The sequence below is a fragment of the Marmota monax genome, unplaced genomic scaffold (assembly GCF_021218885.2).
Source record: "Marmota monax isolate L192 unplaced genomic scaffold, Marmota_monax_Labrador192_F-V1.1 WCK01_AAM20220418_F8-fsc00317, whole genome shotgun sequence".
Lineage (NCBI taxonomy): Eukaryota > Metazoa > Chordata > Mammalia > Rodentia > Sciuridae > Marmota > Marmota monax.
The window spans coordinates 791,396-814,396 of NW_026693234.1; the positions used below are offsets into that span (position 1 = coordinate 791,396).

General features: G+C 57.8%; 1 protein-coding gene across 1 annotated transcript in view; it reads left to right on the plus strand.

Moving 5' to 3' along the window:
• Positions 1 to 22,524, plus strand: part of Tmem132e (transmembrane protein 132E) — a 51,089-nt gene extending 28,565 nt beyond the window's left edge. Inside the window, exons 2-9 of the mRNA XM_046456103.2 lie at positions 10,852 to 11,782; positions 12,592 to 12,738; positions 13,016 to 13,208; positions 13,917 to 14,060; positions 16,158 to 16,363; positions 18,274 to 18,562; positions 19,455 to 19,646; positions 20,392 to 22,524. Of these exons, the coding sequence (XP_046312059.1) occupies positions 10,852 to 11,782; positions 12,592 to 12,738; positions 13,016 to 13,208; positions 13,917 to 14,060; positions 16,158 to 16,363; positions 18,274 to 18,562; positions 19,455 to 19,646; positions 20,392 to 21,441 (3,152 nt within the window). The 3' untranslated portion in view covers positions 21,442 to 22,524. The remainder of the gene's footprint in view (positions 1 to 10,851; positions 11,783 to 12,591; positions 12,739 to 13,015; positions 13,209 to 13,916; positions 14,061 to 16,157; positions 16,364 to 18,273; positions 18,563 to 19,454; positions 19,647 to 20,391) is intronic.
• Positions 22,525 to 23,001: the final 477 nt, after the last annotated feature.

Consider the following 23,001-nt stretch of genomic DNA (forward strand, 5'->3'; position numbering starts at 1 on the left):
GGAGATGCAGGCGGCTGCACCAGTGGGCAGGCTCAGCTTGCTCCGCTATAATTAGGATAATGCACATTCGTCATTTAGTGTAACTCACAGCGCGCCCCTCCCCCGCACTCCTGCTGCCACCCACCCCCTCGTTCCCAGGCCAGAGCCACCTTCCGCACAGGTCCTGCTAGGCTCCTTCCCGGGCGCCCTCCCGCTACCCTGGCTCCCCTCCTCTCCCTCACTCCTCAGCCACAGGCTGGCCACCCTGGTTCCCCCCTCTTTCCCTGGGTTCTCTGGCCTCTCCCCTGCCTCCCCTGCCTCCAGCCTCAGCCTTGCCTTCTTTCCGATGCTCCCCCTCCCCCTCCCCCTGGGGCAGGTCAGTTTCCGCAGGTCGGGTAGGCAGGCCAGCAGAGCAGGTCAGCCACCAGCCTGTGAGGACAGGTGTTGGTGGCAGTTCTCGTCCCTGATTGACTGACAGAGTCCAGATCCCACTCTCAACCTGTTTGTCAGAGCTGCCCTCTGGTCCTGCCCTCCTCCTGCCCTGAGCCCTGGTGTCGGGGTGCTGAGGACTGGGCTGGCAGGCCACCTCTCCAAGAGGCCCCTTCACTGCCCTCTTCTCCAAGTCACTCGTGGCCACCCTAAACCCCAAGAAACCCGGGTGCTTCAAGTGAAGGTGGAACTCCCCTAGTGCTCACGGAACAGAAAGCCCTTGACTTCAAGTGGCCTGGGTTAGGGGAAGCTGGTGGTGGGGACACTTGGGAACAAAGGACTATTAAGACAGTTTCCTCTGACCTCTAGACCCACACCCATTGGCTGGCTCCAGACCTGGGGACTAAAGAACCCCTTGACCTGGCTTCCTCCAGTCCAGGCTCCCCACTCAGCTCTCTCCATCGAGACAGGGACCTCACATCAGATCCCGTGTGCGCTCACGCTCATCCCCAGACTGAGGGCTGGGGCTGCAGGTTTGCTGGGGAGGTCACTGCTGGGGACAGGCTGAGAGATGGGGGCCCTTCTAGATTTGCAAAAATCCAAGCTCTTTCTGGGGGTGAGGGGTGCTGAGCTGGAAACATAATGGCTTCTTGTCTTCGCAAGCCTGCTAGACGCCTGGTCCCAAGCCTGAGGTCACAGATGCAGAGGGACAAATAGATACAGGCCCTTACTCACAGCAGACACAGGGAGAACCCAGGCCACCATACTCTTGGAGGGGCAGGGCTTCTGTCCCCACAACAGATACCCTTCCTCTGCCCTGACTTCTCCTCTCAATACTGGGTTATGAAGCTCCAGGTCACTCTGTCTTGGGACCCCACGGCCCAGCACAAGCCTGGCGGTACCTCTTACAGGGCCTTCCCACAGAGGTCCACACCGGCCCATCGGGCTACCCCTTCTCAGCCCCAAGACTGAGGGGATGGCAGGGACCCTGACCCAGCTGGTCTCCAGGACCAAGGAGCCTTTTCTTGGTCTCCCCTAGGACTAGGACTAGGACTGCTCTCAGTCTGGTGGCAGGGCTCCACCAGGTGCCAGAGGGAGGGTCCCCTGGGGCCAGCAGGGGGAGGGGACCAGAGCCCCAGGGAGGGTGCTCTTTCACTGTGTGCTTTGGGCAAGCCCTCCCCACCACCACCATTACCCAAGAGTACTGGAGGCTGGCAAAGCTTGTTGGAGTCCCATGGCCACCTGTCCTCCTGGTCCCCTGGCCCTCCTCTGGGCCCTTGGGGAGCTAGTGAGCTAAGCTCACCCCATTCTTTCATTCTGCCATGGGTCCTCCCCTCCCCAGTCCTCTGCCAGGGCCTTTGATTTCCGTGAGCTGCAGCCTCTAGGCCAAGAGCACAAAAGGAGTGTCCAGGTAAGGACAGATGACCCAGGGCGCACCAGCCAGAGAAGCTTGGTGGGCTGTGTGTGAGTGTGTGTGTGTGCGCTCACGCTCATGCTCACACTTGGGTTGTGTCAGCAGTCACAGCCCCCCAGGGTCCCCCTGTCCCCCATTCCTTCATTCTCCAGCCCTCTCTTCAGCTTTGACCCTGGGCAAGGCTCTGTACTTGGGATGACAGCGGGCGGCCCTGCCCTGAGCAGGGGGCATTTCCCCCAGCAGCCAGTCCTGAAGAACAGTGTGGGTTCCCCCTCCCCAGAACCGGCCATCCGCTGCCGGGCCTGGGAGGACCCCTGGACCCTGGCTCAGGAGGCGGTGGGGATTCAGCTAATGAGGGTGATAACGCTCAAATCAGAGCTAACATTTAGAGGGGGCTCGCTGTGCACTGGGCAGGGGAAACCTTCTGTGGATGACCTTCCCCTAGAGCGTTTGGTTCTCAAAGCCACCACTGAAAGGGGTGCTGTTCCCACCCCCTTTACAGTTTAGGAAGCCAAGGCCGAGGGTGCTAAGCCAGTCCCACCCCCACCCTCCTGACCCAAAGGTTCCTCCTCAGCAAAATGCCGGGGAGGGACCTGACATCCCTTCTGCCAAGAGCTAAGGAGTTCCCATGCGGGTGGCACGGAGCCAGGGCCACTGGGTGAGCCGCCGGCAGGCCCTGGGGGAGGGGGGTACCCCTCCTGCAGCTTCCTCCCAGCCCACTTAGTCCAGCCTTGGGCAGCCGCCAGCATGGGGGTGGGGCGGTGGCCGCCTCTCCAGGATTTACAGCCTTCCTGAGGGGCTACTGCAAGCTTCCAGGCCCTTCCTCTCACCCTTCTGGGGGGCGTGGTCACAGGCTGCTCACATTCAAGGCACCAGGCACGTGGGGCCCTCAAATCTGGGGAGCAGCACTGGAGGAGAGGGCACACCCTCCTGCCCTTCAGGAGCACCCCCATGGGCTCTAGAGGTGGGGTCTGCAGCCTCACGGGGGGGGAGCACCAGCTGCTTTGAGAAGGGGCTCACTGGAGGAGGCAGGTGGGCGGGCTAGGGCTGGGTGGACATCTGCAGCAGGCTGTAGGCCCCAGGGAAGCACCTCTTCCTCTGCCTACACACTGGGCTCCTCTCCCCTCCAGCCCATGGTCCAGGGCAGCTCCAGCCTCCAGTGGGTGCACGCCCATGGGGCCTGGCCTGTATGGAGGAATCTCTGCAACTTAGACAAACCCAGAGGTGGGTTTGTCTGCTGCAGGGACCCCCGAGATCCCTGCACACACAATCCTGCCCACCTCTAGCCACCCATGCGGCATGCGGGGCAGGGGTTATAAGCCGCTCCCTGATGAGGACTTGAGCCCAGAGAGGAGAGGGGACCTGACCAAGGTCAGCAGCAGAGCTTCCTGGGCTGGCTTCTAGGGCCCCTGACAGCAAGTACTCCTTCCACCTCCATGCTTCCTTGGAGGCCCTTGGGACACTGCTTTGTGCACCTGTCAACTCTGACTTGTCCTATTTAACTGAACAGACATTGACAGAGGACCTGCCATGAGCCAAACAGGCACCAAGTGCTGGAGAAAAACAGGTCAGCACATCCCTCCTCTCAGAACCCAAACAACCAGTAAGTGACAAGTGAAGGACTCAAGAAGCAGATGACACGGAGCACCGACTCTACCAGGGACGACACTAACCCATTTTCTTATTTAATCATGGCAACTTCATAAAATAAGTTCCCTGATCTTCACTTTACATGAATGGAAATCAAGGGTCAGAGAGGTTAAGTCACTTGCCCTGGATCACACAGCTAAGAAATGTCAGAGCAGGGATTTGAATGTGAGTTTGTTTCTCCAAAGCCACACAGTTTCCCTTTTTTTTGTTGTTTGTTTGTCTTAATTCCTTTATTTTTATTCTTGGAAAAGCTTCAAACACTCTCCTTCATCTATTGTTTTCTTTGTAATTTTACAAGCAATACATGTTCATTGCAGACAATTGGAAAATACATAAAAGCATGAAGTAAAAAAATAACAACAATCACCCGTAATCCCCACCCCTCTGAGATAACCACCATTAGCATTGCAGTATGTTTCCTCTCCGTCTGTGTTTCTCATGTAAGATCAGTACTGGGCCACAGAGCCTCTTTGTGCTCTTCCTTGTCAGTTTAACACTATTTTGTGAGCATTTTTTTCAACTGAGTAAACATTAAAAAACAAAACAAAACAAAAAACTTGATCTCTAATGGATGTGCACCTATCCATCTTGTGCATTTGCATTTATTTAACACAACATTACTTTTGGACATTTTAGGTCCTACCTAATTCTTTACTAATAAGCATGACATCACAGTGAACTCCTTTTTCCATAAACCTTTGAGCAGATTTCTGCTTATTAGATCCCCGCAGCAGGATTTACTGGGTTAAGGAGCATGAACATTTTGTAAGGCCTTTAAAACAGATTTTGAAATTGCTTTCTGGAAAGCTTACCCACTTTACCCTTTACCAACGGGGCAAGAGCGTGCCCATTTCTGAAAGCCCTTGCTTAGTACCAAGTACCACTCATTCTCTTTAAAAACCCGGGGAGGTTTCTCCTGACCTGGGTGTGCCCATGGCAGCCCTGCTCTGCAAAGTCTGCCGCGTTTTTTTGGCTGTGAAGCCTTGTTTGCCCATGGGAAGTTGGGTGCAGAGAGCAGAATGCGAGGTCAGACCCTCTGACCAGCCAAGGACAGGCAGCCGGCCATTCCAGAGGCCCTGTCAATCCAGGCCTCAGCTTCCTGCACAGCGGCTCTGCTGAAGCTGGGTGTTTCCCCAAAGCCAGTCCCTCCCACCCGCTATGTCGTACCACTCCTGTGGCCCTCCGGGTCAGGGTTGGGGAAGGGTTGCTGGGTGTAGCCATCCCTGGCCTCCTGGTCACGGGCCAAGGGGCCCCTGGGACTCTCCCCACCTGCGTTGGTATGGTTCTTGCTCCCTCTCGTTGGCTCTTTCATTGGTCCACTCCCTGATGCATGGACCTGGTGCCTATCTGGTCAGGCACTATTCCAGGCTCTGGAAATTCATCGTCATTACCCGTCAGCGTAGTCTCATGGCACTATGCAACCCCCTACCTCTTCAGCTCCTCCACCAACCCTCCCTACTTAGTGCTGTTTTCCAAACTTCCGTGATGGTGACAGCACCTGGGATGAATGCTAAACACCCAGGCTGCAGGGACTGTCCTCTGGGAATTCTGAAGTGTCCACCTGGATCGGTCCCCAGGCTTTGTATGCTGTTGTGTTGGTTCCAGATGATTCTTCTGTTCCGCCAAGTTCCGGAGCAAGTGCTGAAGGATCTGCAGACACTGACCTCAGGTGTGGCCCATGGAGGAGCACCGTGCTCTCCCGGTCAGCCCAGCACCCTCCATCCCAACGGGCGTGCCCCACGGGGCCCCTCAGCCTCAAACTCACCAAAACTAATTACAGTTTTTTTTTTTTTTTCTGATTCACAAGTGATTAGTTTTAATTTGGGGACAATTAGAGGTAGAAGCAGGAGGTATCTGATCTTGATTAGAAGCAAAGAGATGGCCAGGGCACCAGCCTGCCTGGCCCCCGCCTCTGTGAAGACCCATCTATGTGCTCAGGAAGGTGAGGGAGGGGCCTGACCTCTGTACCCCCCCAGGAAAAAGCTCATCCGGCAGTGGCCAGAGGGACCCATATGCTCCCAGACAACTAGGACCAGCCTGAGATGAAGGGGAAGGGACTCTGTCTACCCACTAACCCTAAGCTGGTACCCCTCAGCCTCATAAGTAGATAGAATTGACATTTATTAAGCACCCACTGTATGCCACCCCTGGTTCTATGCACAGCGGACTCAGCTCCCGGGTCGCCCATATCCGGGTCCAGTTGGAAAGGCCACGGTAGGAAAGCAGGTTTCTGCCTCCTGGAGGTGGACGCGGCTGGAGAGACCTGTGCACTGCAGAGGGGCTCACGAGCCAGCATCCTTTGCTCTTTGGTCATTTGCCTCTCATCCGCACTGGGCCATGCCCCTGATGTGTCCAGGCCAGAGCTACACAGAGCACAGAGCTGCAGGGAGAAGAGGAGCCATCTCCCTGGGAGGTGACATGAGAGGAGCTTCCGGGGAAGGGGACCCCCCGTGCTGGGCATGGAAGGAGACAAGGACCCCACGCCCACTCCATGCCCAGTTCCCCCTGGGGTCCAGGTGGATCGATGCCTTTCTACCCCACCTGCAGATTCCTTCCTCGGTCTCTTTTGGTTGTGGGGAGGACAGAGCTGGCCACATCTGTGCAGGGAGGGTCACTTGCCAGCCATAGTTCTGGCAGGGTTCCGGGATGATGGGGAGGGCTGGGAACCTCAGTCATCGCTACCATTCCTCCGCCATCCTGGTGCCTCCATGTCTCACTGGGGAAACTGAGGCCAGCCCCCATGTTTGCTGGGTCAGCCACCATAACACAGCGCCCCAGGCTGGGCAGCTGGCTGCAGTGCGTCCTCGCTCTCCAGAGGCTGCAGCCTGAGACCAGGTGTCGGAAGGGCAGCTGCTGGCGAGGGCCCTCATCCTGTCTGTCCTGCGTCTTCACATCATCTTCCCTCTCTGTAGACCTGGGTCCTGGACCCTGGATTAGGGGCCCCTACAGCCTCCCCTTAACTCCATTCCCCCTCGATACCCCATCCCCAAATACAGTCCCATTCTGAGATACGGGGCCTGAGGACCTCAACATAAGAACCAGGGGGACAACAGTTGAACCACGAGACCCTATCAGGAGCCAGAGAAGACATGGAGAAGTTCCTTCAACAGGAGATGGCACAGGGGAGAGGGTCCGGGTGGGTGGGAATTTTCAAATGATTCCTGGAGCCCTGAGGGGCAGGTGAGGGCCAGTACGTGTGCCCATGATTGCAGGCTCCCAGCCAGGCTGGGGGTGAGGGGCAGCTCCCGTGTTGAGTGTGTCCAAGGCGGGTGCAAGCTGTCACTTCCACCACCACCACCCTACCCCCCCCCCCCCCCCCCCGCCCGGCTCACCTCTGAAGCACCTCTCTCTCGCCCACCTCCTGGCCTGGCCTGACCTTGGTCTCGTTGTTGATCCCCCTCCCCCACCCCACATCCGTATTCCTTCTGGGAACCTTCCAGCAGCTTCTCCTCCCCAGGCCCGTGCGTGCCGTGCTCCAAGATGTCCAGAGGTCAGGGCCGTGTGCCTGTTAGCAAGCACACCCCTAGTATCACAGAAGTTGACCTACTGTGTGATCTGCTGCCTCCTCCCGTCTCACTTCCTCCACTCCTCCGGCCACACCAAGAGTGTTTCCAGGGCCACCCATGCTTCTAGGGGAAACTGAGGCTCAGAAAAGTCAAGCCACTTCCTTTTGGCTGCAGGAGAGCGGAGATTAGTGCCAGGGTGCCCGCGACCCACCTTGCTCCAAGCCACAGAGGAGACCTCAGGGCCCAGAGGACGGAGCGATTCCGAGTGGTGATGGGCAGGGGTGCTGTGTGTCCCAAGGACATAAATATGAAAATTGTAACACTGTCATCTTTCTGGCACCCCTTTCTGAATGCTGGCTGTTCCCTTAATCTAGGTACTATCCCTTCCCAGACTCGATTTCTCATCCACAAGGTGGCCAAAAGGCTACAAGAGGCACTCCTAGGTTTAGTGGCCGTCTGCTTTCCTCTTGCATGCCTCAGTGACAAGGAACTCATGACCCCACAGCATCCCAGTCAGCGTCGGTTTCAACAAATGCTGATGAGGGCCCACTAAGTGCCAGGCCCTGTTCTAAGCAGAGGAGGGAGGCGGTGTGTGCATCCCTGGGGACAGTGTCTAGTGCACAGGAACCACACGGGCTCACCGTGTAAAGTTAGATGGCAATAAATTCTATGAAGAAAATAAATCAAGAAAGAGGATGGAGAGGGACCAAGGGGGGTGGGACATGCCACTATAGATGGGACGGCCTGGACAGATGGCACTGAACAAAGATAGAGAGACAGGGAGAGAGAGAGGAGCGCTCTCAGGCAAAGAGGACAGCACATGCAGAGGCCCGAGGCAGACACATTTGCTCAACAGATTCTGAGAACAGCAAGGATGGGTTGAATCATCCAGGACCTTGGTTTTCAGACCACTTCTCTCCCCAGGAGGTAGATGGGGACATGCAAACACGGTTCCCCAATCCCTTCCTTCACGCCCCTCTGAGTCTGGTGGCCATCTGGTGGCCTCTGCCCCCACGGTGCCTTCCAAGGAGTCCAGATGGTCCACCGTGAAGTTGGGCTGGGGAGAGGGGCAAATGGAACTAAGTGCCACTTAGTAGCCTCTGGGGTCTCCTGGGGATAGCCAACGAGGGCAGGGTCACTGTTCTGACCCTCCACCCCTTCACTCCAGCCTATCCCACCCTCCCTGTGCCCTGAGCACTCACATTCTCCTGGCCACAGCTGCCCTTCTCCAAGTCAGAGGGACAAGCATGGTGGACTGTCCCCACCTCAGGCCCAGCATTCATAGGCTCTGGACACTCCCACCCAAACGAGTGCCTCATCCCCCCAGGGCTGCCTGACCACTCACAGAGCCTGTCCTACCGCTGGGTCTGTCAGCCACTATCAGCACCCCCATGAGGTGGGTGGGGCTCACGTCACCAATCAAATTTTAGAGATGGAATCCGAGGCTCCAAATGGGAAGGAACGTGCCCAGGGAGTGTCCTCAGTCCCACAGCCCATTTCCCTGCGTCCTCCTGCTTTGACTGACTTCTATGGCCTGGCTCAGGACACTACTCTGGATATCCACAAGCCCACCTTGGGGCAAGTCCTCCCAGGCTGCAGGGACATGTTCTGAGATTCCAGATGCCAATCAGGAAGGTTTTTGGTGTCTCTGCAAACATCTTCCTGACCTCATCTTGGATTCCACGGCCCCACTTCCACCCCCATAGCTCTCTGCTGGCTACATAGCATCCAGCAGGAAAGAGGGGCCTGGACACCGAGGTCTCCTGGGAATTCAGTGAGACTGTCTGGTGGCAAAAGCATGGGCTGCCTAGGGGACCAGGGACCAGCGTTTCCCCAGTGGGTTCTCAGGGCTGCTCATGAGGACCCTTAAGAAGGAGTGGAGAGACCAAGCACCTCTCCTCCTACAACTGACCCCAAGGGCCTTCGCTCAAGCCAATTGCCTTATTTTGTTGAATGAGGAGATGAAACTGCAGATTTTCAAAATAGGAGGGAGAACCCGGACCCTCAAGTTCAGGGAATTTTTAGCTCACTGCTTTCGGGAGGAAGTGGGTGTGAATGTTTGTGAAACTATCAAGGTTTCAAGGACAGTGATAAAATGATAAATATACGTAAGCTCCAAGACAGTCTGGCGCTGACCAGGGGTCTCCCCTTTAAACAGAGATGGCTCAGAGGAGATCAGCCAGGATTTGTTGAAGCCTTGCTTGATGCCAGACCCCATAGACAATCAGCTCCCACCCAATGCAGGATGGGAGAGGACCCTGGAGAAAAGGGCAAAGCTCTGAGTGAGACACATCCTAAAGGGCTTCCTGGAGAAGGTGGCATTGGAGGAAGATTCTGATTTGAATAAGGAGAGGGTTGGATGTAAAGGGCTCAGCATGAGCAAAGGAGGGGCCATAAGGCCACATGGAGGATGCAGTAAGGACACTCAGTTACCTGGTTGTCCTGCTGGAGGGGCTTGAGAAAGGGAGTCCTAGAGGAAAGAGGGTCCTGGGTCTACAAGTAGAGGGCCCTGTGAGGTGGTGTGGGCTTTATCTTGTAAGAAGGATTCCTTAGGGATACCTCCCCACGTTTGCATTGTGCTGCACAATTGATAGAGCATTTCCTTATCGGATTCGCCAACGCAGAACAAATAACAATAACCAGCATGATTATCATCCTGATTTTAAAGTTGACAGATGTGACTCAGAGAGTTTATGAGAAGATCCAGAAAAGGATCTCCAACTTCAGGCCTCCACTGTAGGTCCTACCTGTGCCCTGACAGTGCCACCATGTTTTGAGACAGGAGTGAGGGTCGCTAAGGTCTGGCCTGTCCAGGAGAAGGGCGGCTCTGGCTGCTGTGGTAGGGGAGGGGGGAATGTCAGGATGCCAGAGAGGAGGAGAGAGGGGGTGAGGGGAGACCCAGTTAGGCATTACAACAGGAGTGAGGCCTGACCTGGGGCAGGGTCCTGGGGATGGAGGGCAGAGGACAGCCCAGGACAAAGCAATTGGCCAGCAGGCAGAATTGCTAGAACTTGGCAGCTTCTCGGTAAACGGGGCAAGGGTTGGGAGAAGGGAGAAGCCAAACACAAGACCCACATTTAGGTTTGGGAGACTGAAGACAAGATTCCCTGTTTATATAGTGTGTGATAAGAGGGAACAAGGGGAAGTAGGGGGTCCCTGGGGACCCCTACATCATCTGAGACTGCTGGTGCAGTTAAGGACTGGGGCTTGAGAACCAAGTAGCCTCAGGTTCAAATCCTGCTCCTGGCTCTTTTGCCCAGGCAAGTTGGGTAAGTTATTAAAATCCCTGTCATCTTTGTTCCTTTATCTATACGATGCAAGTGTAGGTACTCAAAAAAAAAGTTACTGTCAGGAAAGTGATTGAGTGGATAGAAATCATAACAATGCCCACCTCCAAGGACTGCACTGAGGATCAAACAAGCTAACACTGGCCGAACATGGAGCACTGGGCACAGAGCCCAGCGTGCAGGGAAGAGTTACACTTCCTGGGCTCCAGAGCTGGGCTCAGCCCTGTAGGCTCGGGACTTCAGAAGGTCCTCACCAGGCACATTGAGGCAGAAACAATTTTGAGGCTCATTTGGCAGGTCTTGAGGTTTCCAAAGCACCAGGGGAGGCAACTTCACCAAAGCTTCACAAGGCTTTATGATGGAATTGGCTTTACCCTGAGGACGAAGAGGAAGAAATAAAACATGGGCAAGAGGGTTATTAACAAAGAACAAAGGTGGCGCCAGGCTGGGTGCCTGGTAGCAGGGCCCTGGACCACCAAAGACAGTGGACCAGGCTGTCTGTGGGGGGTGAGAGGTAGGCAGCCAGGGGCTGGGGTCCAGCGTGCCTCTCCTGACCACTCTGGGTCTCTTTGCTCTCTGTCCCCAGCCTCCGGCCGCTCCCACCCTGCCAGTCCCAGCCCACCGGGGCCTCCGGCCAGCCCGGTGCTGCCGGTCAGCTACCGCCTGTCTCACACGCGTCTGGCCTTCTTCCTGCGGGAGGCGCGGCCCCCGTGGCCAGCGGTGGCCAACGGCTCCCTGCAGCGCTCCGAGCCCTTCGTGGTGTTCCAGACCAAGGAGCTGCCGGTGCTCAACGTCTCCCTGGGGCCCTTCAGCACCAGCCAGGTGGTAGCGCGGGAGCTGCTGCAGCCCTCCAGCACCTTGGACATCCCCGAGCGCCTGACGGTCAACTGGAAGGTGCGGGCCTTCATCGTCCGCGCCCGGGTGCCCGCCTCGCAGCCCGTGGCGCAGGTGCTCTTCTACGTGGCCGGCAGAGACTGGGATGATTTTGGGGTCACCGAGCGCTTGCCCTGTGTCCGCCTGCACGCCTTCAGGGATGCCCGGGAGGTCAAGAGCTCCTGCCGTCTCAGTGGAGGCCTGGCCACCTGCCTTGTGCGGGCCGAGCTGCCCCTGGCCTGGTTTGGACCCCCGGCCCCCGCGGTGCCCCCCAGCGCCCGCCGCAAGTCCCCGGATGGGTTGGAGCCTGAGGCCGCGGGCGAGAGCCAGCAGGCTGAGCTCTACTACACCCTCCACGCCCCCGATGCGGCGGGCGGCTGCGGGGGCTCACGGCGGGCACCTGGGCAGGGGATGGGGGCGCGCGCTGAAAGCCCCACGCAGCACCCCTTGCTGCGCATCGGGAGCATCAGCCTCTTCCGCCCGCCACCTCGGAGGGCGCTGCAGGAGCACAGGCTGGACAGCAACCTGATGATCCGCCTGCCCGACCGGCCGCTGAAGCCAGGGGAGGTACTGAGCATTCTCCTCTACCTGGCCCCCAACTCCTCCTCGCCCTCCAGCCCCAGCGTGGAGCATTTCACACTCAGGTAACAGAGCTGTGGTCAGGGGTCTGGCTTCCCTTCCAAGGTCCAGTAGATCCCCGACACCTTGTCCAGGTCCTAGCTGGATCTCTGTCCAGCATCCTAATCTCAGCTCTCCCATCTATGGCAAAAGACGGCGAACTTAGGTGAGCCACCACCCCCATGTTCTTAGTCCTTCTGATGGCAACCAAAACCTCTGCGTCTCCTTTATCTCAATGGAGTCACCATCACAGTAAAAGGCATAGCCAGTTTTCACACATGTAGAGTCTCAGAATGATGGGATGTGGCTGCAAGGGCTCTGGAGGATCAGCTATCCAACTCCCCCATTTTACAGAGGAAGGAAACAAAGGCTAGAGAGGAGACAGAGGTCAGAAAGCACCCCCTTGGATGGTAGCCATAAGACCAACAGGTGTATGTGCCTGTTGGGACATTGGTCTCAGTCCTGGGGTTGAGAGAAGAATTTTTTGAGACTCCCACTTTTTCTATACTTTCAGAAGAACACAGCTCATGAATTCAAAAATGCTTAGATCATATCACATCCCCCACAAAACATACGATGTTTCCCAGTTGGAATGCATGGTTTGAGTCATGGTGGGCGATTCTGACATAAAATAGAGCCCACGGACACACTGCCCCACATGAGCAATACGTACCTATGTGGTGTCAGATACCAAGACCCTTAAGTCTAGGACTCAGGGTCTCTTAGCTCCCCTGTTCCCCCACCCCAACTCCAGCCCAGAGGTGGTGGCCAGGCACCCAGACTTTGGGTCCCAGCCTAACCCTCTCTCTCTCCTCTGTTTCGCTCTTTGTTCCAGGGTGAAGGCCAAAAAGGGTGTGACCCTTCTAGGCACCAAGTCACGAAGTGTCCAGTGGCATGTGACCTCAGAGCTGCTGACGGGGGCAAAGCACTCAACGGCCACTGTGGATGTGGCCTGGGCCCAGGGCACTCCCCTGCCCCCCTGGTGAGCCCTACCTCTTTGCAGAGCAGGCACCTAGAGGGGTGGGGGGTCCTCAGTGGCAAGGCTGGGCTTGTGAAGGGTTGGGACCCGGCTGATGGGAAATCTGAGGTCTGGACCCCAACATGGGACTTTGGGGACAGGTTACCTCGAGAGGGCTGAAGAGGCCCAGGGCCATAGAAGGCGGCTGCTGAGGAGGGATGGGGTCCCCTCTGAGGGTTTCAGAGCTCCCCGGCTTCTCCTGGTCTTCATCCTCTGTCCCCCTTCTTTCCCTCCCTGTCAGGGAGGGCCAGGGCCCCCTGGAGATTCTACAGCTAGACTTTGAGATGGAGAACTTCACCAGCCATTCGGTCAAGCGGAGAATCATGTGGCACATCGACTACCGTGGCCATGGTGCCCTACCTGACCTGGAGCGGGCAGTCACCGAGCTGACAGTCATCCAGCGGGATGTGCAAGCCATTCTGCCCCTAGCAATGGTGAGTGGCCAGGCAACCAGGCCAGTGGCTGCCTATGTCTCTATGTGTGGGGGGGCAGTGAGCATGGCTGAGTGCGTGTGTGCTTGTGGGCGCCCACAGAGGGGACTACGCAGGAGACTGCCTCCACCCTCCCGGTGGGCACTCCTGGAGGGTGGGCAGTCACCATGTAGAGGCTGCTCAGGGGAGGTTTCCTAGAGGGGGTAGCCATGCAGGGGAGTGGGAGGAAGGTCAGGTGGGAGGAGGTCAGGTAAGGGGAAGGGCTCTCACTGTCACGGAAGATGAGGAGGGTGCCTTGGACAGGTGGACAAAGATATAGCAGTGGAGATGTGAGTAGTTTCTCCAAAGGAAGCCATGACTTTAGAAGGAGCACGGGGTAGAATGGCCATGTGGGACCAACCCAGTGCACCTTGAGGAGCCAGGTGAATGCGTTAGCTGTTACTCTGAGCATCCTGATGGTGAGGCCCACACAGACTAAGGCTGGGGAGCAGAGTGAGGCCTAGGTGAGGCTCCACAGCTGTCCACGTGACAGACCCTCCAAGAAGGAGCGTGAGTCTGAGTGGTAGCTTATCCCTGCACACGGGTGCCAGTGTCCCCATGGGAAGGTTATGCCTCTGAAGAGTGGCAGCAGCCGGGTCCAGGGTCTTGGTAGACATATCCCTATAGAGAAAGGGACCACAAACAGAACTCCCTCCTCTGCTCCTCCCTCAGGATACAGAGATCATCAACACAGCCATCTTGACGGGCAGGACCGTGGCCATCCCTGTGAAAGTCATCGCCATCGAAGTGACAGGCCTTGTGCTAGATGTCTCCACCCTCGTGGACTGCGAGTCTGACAATGAGGACATCATCAAGGTGAGCTTCCTGGAGGCGGGTCCTCTAGATGAAGATGGTGTTGGACCCTCTGGGGGAGTGGACCCCCAAACCAGAGTCGAGGTGGCTTATCTCACTCATCCTTAAAAACTGCACTCAGAACCTCCCCTTCCCTCCCACAGCACCAGGCTCATGCATCCTGAGTGGCCGCATGCCTGTCTGAAACGGTCCATCCCTAAGTCTCTTCTCCCTAGAGAGCTTCCGAGTACCGCTACAGCCAGTCCTGTAGGGCTTCCTGGAGGAAGAGGGAGCTGACGGCTTGGCCATCCCAAAGAGAACTCAAACTCAACCCAGGAAGTCATTACTGAGCCCTGGGGTGTGACAGACATTGGGCAAGGCAAGGGAGAGCGGGGAGGTGGGCTCCTCACAGACTGACCCTGAACCCCGGGGCAGATGGAGCTCAGGGAGGAAGTCCTCAGAAGGTTGTACACAGAGGTCCCCACTCTGCCGCACCCGCTGACTCCTGCAGGCCCCTCCCAGCCACAGCTCTCCAGCAGGGACCTGCTCTGCCCCAAGTCTTCCTCAGCCCAGAACACAGGATGCTCTTCTGTCTTGGGTGGCCACTTTGCCACCTCCCTATTTGCAGAGGTGAGATGGGGCAGAGAAGGAGCATGGGGCCGGAGCTGCCAGCCCTGGAAGGAAGCTTGGAGGAGGGCAGGAGAGGGAGGCAGGGGTCCTCTCTGCTCACCTGGGCTACCTCGTGCCCACTCTCCTCATGCCCTGCCTCTGGGTCCCACTGAGAGTGGAGAACCTGGTGCTGCCCTCATCCGCCCCGACCCTGGCAGAAGGCTCTCAGGGGAGTCAGAGCAGAGGCTCCGTGCCACACCCCCTGGCCCTTGGCAGCCGCTTGGAAGCCTTGCGGGGGGCCATGGGGCTCTCCACTGCTGGCTGGCTGGAAAACCGTTCAGGTCCCTGAAGCCCTCACCTGCACCTTTTCTGTTGCCCAGATTCCCCTACCCGAGTGATAGCTGTAGAGACTGAGGGGAATCATCAAGGCTTCTAAATGGGATTTGTGATGAAACTCCATGCGATGCTCCCAGGTTCTTTATGGGCCTGGCCAGCATTCTAAGTGGAATCTGCCGGGCTGCAGAGGGCATCTCTGCCTGCCCAGGTGGGAAATGAGCATTTCTGGCAGGGCTACTGTCCCCACTTTCCCCCATGCACCCTCTGAGATGATTAAGGGACCTGGGATGGTCCAGGGGCTCATTTCCATGAGCCACAGTCCCAGAACCCTCCCCGCCCCCACTGCAGAGACTCTGGGGATCCTCCACCCCATTGAGGGCATGTGCCAGCAGGAGCGCCTGGGCACCATGCACATAGGAGGCACTCGAGCATGTGCCAGGTGTGTGCGTGGGCACACTGAGCACACACACCCATCTGTGTTTGCCCTGAAGTCCTGGCAGCGACCTCTCTGTGAGTGGGCACTGGTCTCCAGGAAGATGTGCTCAGGAGGCAGCCAGTTGCCATCTCTAGGAATCTCTAGGAATGCAGGTTGCTGCCCAGGTGGGCATGCATTTGCCAAAGCCTCCCCTACTGGTGGCAAACATCCAGGAGTCTGCATTTGGGCATCTGATGCTCCCTCCCCGGCTTCCTCGCCTCCACACCTGGCTAGTGCAGCCCCCTCACCTGAAATTACCCAGCTGCCCATTCTCCTGGGGCAGCACAGAGGAGGCGTGGACCTGCCCCTCACCACGATCCCCTCCACCTCAACTTCCTCCTGCCCAGTGGGGGCGCCCTCTCCTCCCAGACACCTGACTCCTGAGCTATCAATTACTAAGGACCTTGTGAGGCCCTTCAACCTGGGGTCTCCTCACCAGGTGGTTCCGTCAGGTCAGAACCAGCCCCTACAGAAACACTTGCAGGCTGGCACCACCAAGGACCAGTGGGCACAGAGGCAGGCTTTCTAGAAAAACAGGGTGGAAAGTGGCATCTCCCAGTGGAATCAGCGCCTTCTCCCACCTGGTGGCCCCTCTCTCTCCAGCAGGCCTCCTGCCCCTGCTTGCCACACACATGTCCCCCACACTGCCCTGCAGGAAGACCTGCGGGGCAAGGCACATGGCCGGCTCCTCCTCTCCCCAGGTTTCCAGCAGCTGTGACTATGTATTTGTGAGCGGAAAGGAGTCTCGAGGGTCCATGAACGCCAGGGTCACCTTCCGCTACGACGTCCTCAGCGCCCCCCTGGAAATGACAGTCTGGGTCCCCAAGCTGCCTCTGCACATCGAGCTCTCGGATGCTCGCCTCAGCCAAGTGAAGGGCTGGAGGGTACCTATCCTCCCTGACAGCAGGTACAGCCCCCCGCACACACAGGACACTTGGGACACTCACAGGTGGATACAGCCTCCTCAGAGGCTGAGCTGCCGATGTGTATAAGGCCCCGAGTAAACCGGTTCTGTGGGTCAGCTGTGCAATCAACAAACGTATTGAACAGCTACTGTGTGGTAGGTACTACTGACCGGTGTTTGAGATATGGAACCAGAGAGCTGACCCTGCCAAGTTCTCCGTCCAGCAGAGAAGGCAGACACCTATGTGCCACAGAACACAATGGTGCATGGGATGTCCTGTGCACGGGTGTCAAGCCAAAGCAGGCTTCCTAGAAGAGTTGACCCTTGATTTAAATCTTTTTTTTTCTTCTTTTTTGGTACTGGGGATTGAACCCAGGGGCATTTTCCCAGAGAGCCAAATCCTCAGCCCTTTTTATTCTTTATTTTGAGACAGGGTCTCACTAAGTTGCTCAGCCTCACTAAGTTGTTGAGGCTAGTCTCAAACTTGCAATCCTCCTGCCTCAGCCTCCCCAGCCGATGGGATTATAGGTGTGTGCTTGAGTTAAATCTTAAAGGATGAGTAGAAAGGAGAAAGGGTGAGAGAGCAGCCAGGTACATCCAGTGGAGCAGATGCACCATCATAGGAACGCAAGTGCCTGGGCACAGCTGCCCCTACATGGGCACACTGAGGGCAGACTCACGAGCACATGAACACAGGCACCGTGACACACACCCCGCCTCCTCGAAGTGATGCAGGCTCATGCACCTGAGTGCCCATCTGCAGGGCATCAACACGTGTCCTCACCATGCTCCACCCACCCACTCTCTCAGAGCTACAACAGAGAAGGGCCCAGCAAGGAAGAGAAGCAAGGGAAATTAGCAGGCAGCTAGGGTGGGGTGGAGAAAGAAGCAGGTGGCCAAGGGAGAACGGGACTGAGTTCAGTTCCACAGAGATTTACAAAAGCAAGGTTGTGCAGACCAGGGCCTCTGAAACCTGAGTGAACCAGGGCATCCTGCTAAAATGCAGCTTCTGATGGGGAAGGTCTGGAGGAGCCTGAGATTCTGCATTTCTGACCATCTACCGAGTGATGGGGATGCTGCTTTAAGTAGTGAGGATAGAACAAACTCTGCAGTCTGGCTTAAATCCTGACTCAGTACTAGCTGTGCAAACTTGGGCTATTCACATAACCTCTCTGTGCCTCATTTTTCTTACCTGTAAAATAAGCAAGATAATACTTCTCATGGGATTGTGGTGAGGATTAAATTAGTCAACACAGATGAAAGAGCCCTTTGTGTGAATGAATATTTGGGCTGGTTGATACTGACAAAGCTCTCGCCAGCTTTCTCTCTGGAGCGTGCCTTCCTGGCATGGAATCTACTGATGTGAGCATCTTTTCCAACCTGCTAGGTTGAGAATTCCCCAAGTCATCAGATCCCAGAGTTCCCTTTTGCTTAACAGTTTGTCAATTTGTCTCTCTCCTCTCACCTTTTACTAAAAGCAGCGAGGGGAAGCTGGGCTGCCCCTTCTAGACCTTGCTTGGAAATCTCCTCCGTTAAATTTCCAAGTTCATTGTCTGCAAGTTGTGCGTGATTCAGCTAGGCCTTCTGGCGCTCTCTAACAGGGAGCCCCTTTACTCCAGTTTGGAGCTGAGCACAGAACCAGGCTCATGCTTAGTGCTAAAGAAGGCAGGAGTCATCAATTGGGATCAAGTGCCAACTATGCAGAGGCTTGGGTTAGAGAGGAAAAGGTCGGGGCTCCTGGCACAAACTTAGAGATGGAGGCACGAACCAGGAGGAGGTTTGCAGAGCCTCCACCCATGGGGAGCTGGAAGGACCATCAGGGCAAGGATGAGGGCAGAGACTTGTGCAGGTCAGAGCTAGGGTGAAGTGCCCTCAGCCCAGCCAGCTCCGACCTTGGTGCATCCCCACCCCAGGTCAGCCCGGGAAAGCGAAGACAAGGATGAGGAGGAAGAGGAGTGGCGGCAGAGCGTGAGCCGGGGCTGTACCCTGCAGTACCAGCATGCCACCCTGCAGGTCTTCACCCAGTTCCACACAACGTCATCTGAGGGCACTGACCAGGTGGTCACCATGCTGGGCCCAGACTGGTTGGTGGAGGTCACGGATTTGGTCAGTGACTTCATGCGGGTAGGCGACCCCCGAGTGGCACACATGGTGGACAGTAGCACGCTAGCGGGACTGGAGCCAGGCACCACCCCCTTTAAGGTAGGCCTGAGCCGGGTGAGCACAGAGGGGTCTGGTTTACCTGTGGGTGGGGAGCTCAGAGCCCCTGGGAGCAACCCCAACTGGCCCCAGGACCTGCTTCCTTCCCACCTGTCACTCTGCCTGAAGTTACACCACTGAAGGTCAAGTCCTTCCAGCTTCATCTTGGCAAAGGTCTTCACTGCATGAGGCATCAACCATTGTCCAGCCTCCCACAGGGAGGGGGACTGTGTGCGGGTGGAGAGGGGCTGTGGGAGCAGGGGAGAGTCGCTCCAGAAACTCAGCTTGGACCTTGCTCCCTGATAATTCAGTGTCTGGGTAGAGCTCATGGATCTGAGAGATTATAAATAGGGACCCAGGGGCTGGCATCTGCCTGCAGTCAGATTTGGTTTAGAAAACGATTGGTGCAACATTTCAAAATTGAGAGGTTTTCTCCTTTCAAAAAAAAAAAACAGTCTAGATTTCTGGTTTTTACAAAAAAAAAATGAATCCGGCAAGACTGAGCCTACATCCCCACCTGGCCACGATCAGCAGGAGTCATGAGTTTCCCCTTCCGTGAGCATGAGTTCTCCCACTTGCCACCGTCCCCACTTCTCCTTTTTGTCTCCCTGACCTTGAGGCCAAACATCACTTACTGTTTATCACTGTGTGAGGGTTATTGTCCTCAAAATCAGCTCACCCCTCTCATCCGGGTTCCTGACTGGCTCCTGTGAGCCCCCCACCCTCTTGTGACCCCTGGACCTTGGTTCCTGCTTGCAGGCCTAAGGCAGAGCCAGGAGTCTGCCTCCCTGCCTCCCTGCCCACCCCATCGCTCTGGGCATCCTCCCTGGGGAGACCCTGGGTGGGGGCTGCCGCCTTCCTGGCTCTCTCCCATCCCCATCCTGCTCTGCCTCAGGTGGTGTCCCCACTGACGGAGGCGGTGCTAGGGGAGACGCTGCTGACAGTGACAGAAGAGAAGGTCAGCATCACACAGCTGCAGGCCCAGGTGGTGGCCAGCCTGACCCTCTCCCTGCGGCCCAGCCCTGGAAGCAGCCACACCATCCTGGCCACCACAGCTGCACAGCAGACCCTCACCTTCCCCAAGCAGGTAGCTGGCCGCCTGACCTGCCAGCAAGGGGGTCTGGGGCGTGGAGGGAGGGCTTAGGGGCTCTGTCTTTCCTTTATGCCATGAGTCCCCTAGTCAGGTCTTCAGGTGACGGAAGCTCTCTCTGCCCTCAGAACCCCTCGGTGTCTGCCCTGTCCCCTCCCCCTGCCCTGCACAGGGGTCTGGGGAGCTTCTCCTGCACTTGCCACCTGAGATCTTCCTGTGGACAGGCGACAGGCGGGAGCACAGAGGGGGTGAGGAGGTGGGCTTCAAGCATGGAGCCAGGAGTCAAGACGCAGGGGTCCTCCACCCCCAGTGCTCTGCGCATGAGCCAGGGCCATTGCTTCTCTCTGGGCTCTGCTTGCTCCTCTGCAGGAAGAGGAATTCTCAGAAGTTAAGACTGACCAAGGAGGAGGCTAGGAGCATGTGTTATCATAAGCCAAGGGTCTGATGGGGGATCTCAAGATCAGGAATGCAGATTTGGGGCTACTCCCGCAGCATAAGAGCAGAACTGAAGGCGGAATTTGCCTTGGGTTCAAGAGGACAGAAGCAGTCTCTGGGGTAGCACCAGGCTGGATGCCATGATGCCTTTCACCCCTCCCCCCCAACCTGGGAGGACTTGTGCCTGCCACATGCCAGTTTCCACGGGGAAGGTGGAAGGGGGCCAGAGATCCTTGATCCTTATCCTTGTAGCCATCAGGACCTAGTGGGGCAGGCTTTCTCACTCCTATCCCCTCCTCCTCCGCAGGAAGCCCTCCTGAGCCTCTGGCTCTCCTATAGTGATGGCACCACGGCCCCACTCTCCCTTTACAGCCCACGGGACTACGGGCTGCTGGTGAGCAGCCTGGATGAGCGAGTGGCCACAGTCACTCAGGATCGGGCCTTCCCACTGGTGGTAGCTGAGGCCGAGGGGGCCGGGGAGCTGCTCCGCGCCGAGCTCACGATTGCCGAGAGCTGCCAGAAAACCAAGCGCAAGAGCGTGCTGGCCACGACCCCCGTGGGCCTGCGAGTGCACTTCGGGAGGGACGAAGAGGACCCCACTTACGACTACCCAGGCCCCAGCCAGCCGGGAGCCGGCGGGGGCGAGGACGAGGCCCGAGGAGCCGGTCCTCCAGGCACAGGGGGCCCTGCGCTGGCGGCCCCTGGACTGGGCACCTCCGCGGTGCCACCCACAGAGGACTTCTTGCCGCTGCCCACCGGCTTCCTGCAGATGCCCCGGGGTCTGACGGACCTGGAGATCGGCATGTACGCACTGCTGGGCGTCTTCTGCCTCGCCATCCTCGTCTTCCTCATCAACTGCATCGTCTTCGTGCTCCGCTACCGACACAAGCGCATCCCGCCCGAGGGCCAGACCAGCATGGACCACTCTCACCACTGGGTGTTCCTGGGCAACGGGCAGCCGCTTCGGGTGCAAGGGGAGCTCTCGCCGCCCGCCGGCAACCCTCTGGAGACCGTGCCCGCCTGCTGCCACGGGGACCACCACAGTAGCGGCAGCTCCCAGACCAGCGTCCAGAGCCAGGTGCACGGACGCGGCGATGGCTCCTCGGGCGGCTCCGCCCGGGACCAGGCCGAGGACCCCGCCAGCTCTCCCACCTCCAAGCGCAAGCGGGTCAAGTTCACCACCTTCACTACGCTGCCCTCGGAGGAGCTGGCCTATGACTCTGTGCCAGCCGGCGAAGAGGACGAGGAGGATGAAGAGGACCTGGGTTGGGGCTGCCCCGACGTGGCGGGAGCCAAGCGGGCCACTCCGCCCCCGGACCTGCACAATTACATGCGCAGAATCAAAGAGATTGCTTAGAGGCGCCATCCCGGGTGGCAAGGATGACCCCCCACACCGGCTGCGTGGGTGGGACCAGCGGGGACCCCGGTTCACACCACAGGGCAGGCGGGTTGGTTTTATACTCCCCACCCCCGCAGCTTTGCTTGGAGGAACTTGGATGGCTCCCTATTCTGGCCCCTCCCACCTCCCAGTGTCAACCTCTCCTGCCACCTGGGGGTGGAGGGCCCCTTCCTGAGGGGCTTGCAAGGAGGGAAGCAGGCAGGGCTCCGTCCTGTCCTTTCCAGCCTCTGCGGGTCTAGGCAGCCCAGCTGCCCCAGGAGCCGGGGCCCTGAGGTCCAGCATGGGGGAGGTGAGCCCACACTGTGCCCGGTCCTGTCTCCTGCTCCCCTGTCCTCCCCCTGTGCCAGGGGGACCTGGGGAATCTTGTGTCACAGACTGCACAAAGACTTTTCTTAAACCAATATTCAGGGATTTCTGTCCTGCAGGGTGGGGAGGCAGCGGCTGCCTGCCTTGCCAAGGATCTTGCTGCAGACAACATTTGGGGGTCGGTGGACAGTCATGGCATCTGCTGGCTTCCAGGTGCCTCCCAGGGCCTAGAGCTGACTCTACAGTGGTGTCTGGTGCCAAGCCAGCACCTTCTGGGTTCTCCTCAGGACTCCCTCCTGCCCCCCCAAGGGCTGTGGGCAGGGGGGCCCCAAGCGGGAGGAGTCCCCAGTCCCCTCTCTGGCCAAACCATACCCCAGAGCACTGTGGCCAGCAGGGCCCAGGGAGGCCTAGGTGCCTCCTGCCTCCCCCATTGCAAGGTCAACACGACTGCGCCTTAGCCGCCTCCGCTCTGCTCACCACCCCTTCCCTCTGCACCGCAGGGCAGGCAGCCACACCACCACCCGCCCCCCAGGAGGAAATCCCTGCAGGGGGAGAAGAGGGCCCAGGGAACACTGTGGGGGGCCAAGGGGCACACGAAGGCAGAGGGAGCTGGCGCCTCCCCTGCCCCATCCCACAGCCACTTTTCTCTTGGGTTCTACCCACCACTGTGTTGGATTTTTTTCATAAATAAATGGAGGCCATTGGACTGGGGGTGGGAGCCACAACTCCCGGCAAACAGACATGGTGGCTGGTTCCATGGTGCCTGGTTCCGTCTCTTGCTCGTGGCGTGGACACACATGCACACACGCACGCATACACCATGCGCACACCACATGACATGAGGCCACACTGGCTGGCCCCTGCATGCAGGTCCCTTAGGCCCTCGGATGCCCCGTGGATGCCCACATCAAATGACAAAGGATCCACAAACTGGCAAGTGTGCCTTACGAAGAGGTGGCTTCTAGGTGTGTGCCAGGATTGGCTCTGAGGTGGGAAGGGCCAGCTGAGGGTGGGAGGCCACGGAAGAACAAGAGAGGGGAGAGGATTGGGGTGCTCCCCCGAGTGCTCTCCCCTGCCTCATGGAAACCTCCTGTCCCTTCAACGTGGCATTGATACGGAAATTCCTAGGGTTTCCATGGTAGGATAAGGCATGTTGGGTGTCCCCTTGTCCCACCAATGGACCATGGTTGACTCACAGACCCTTATACGCAG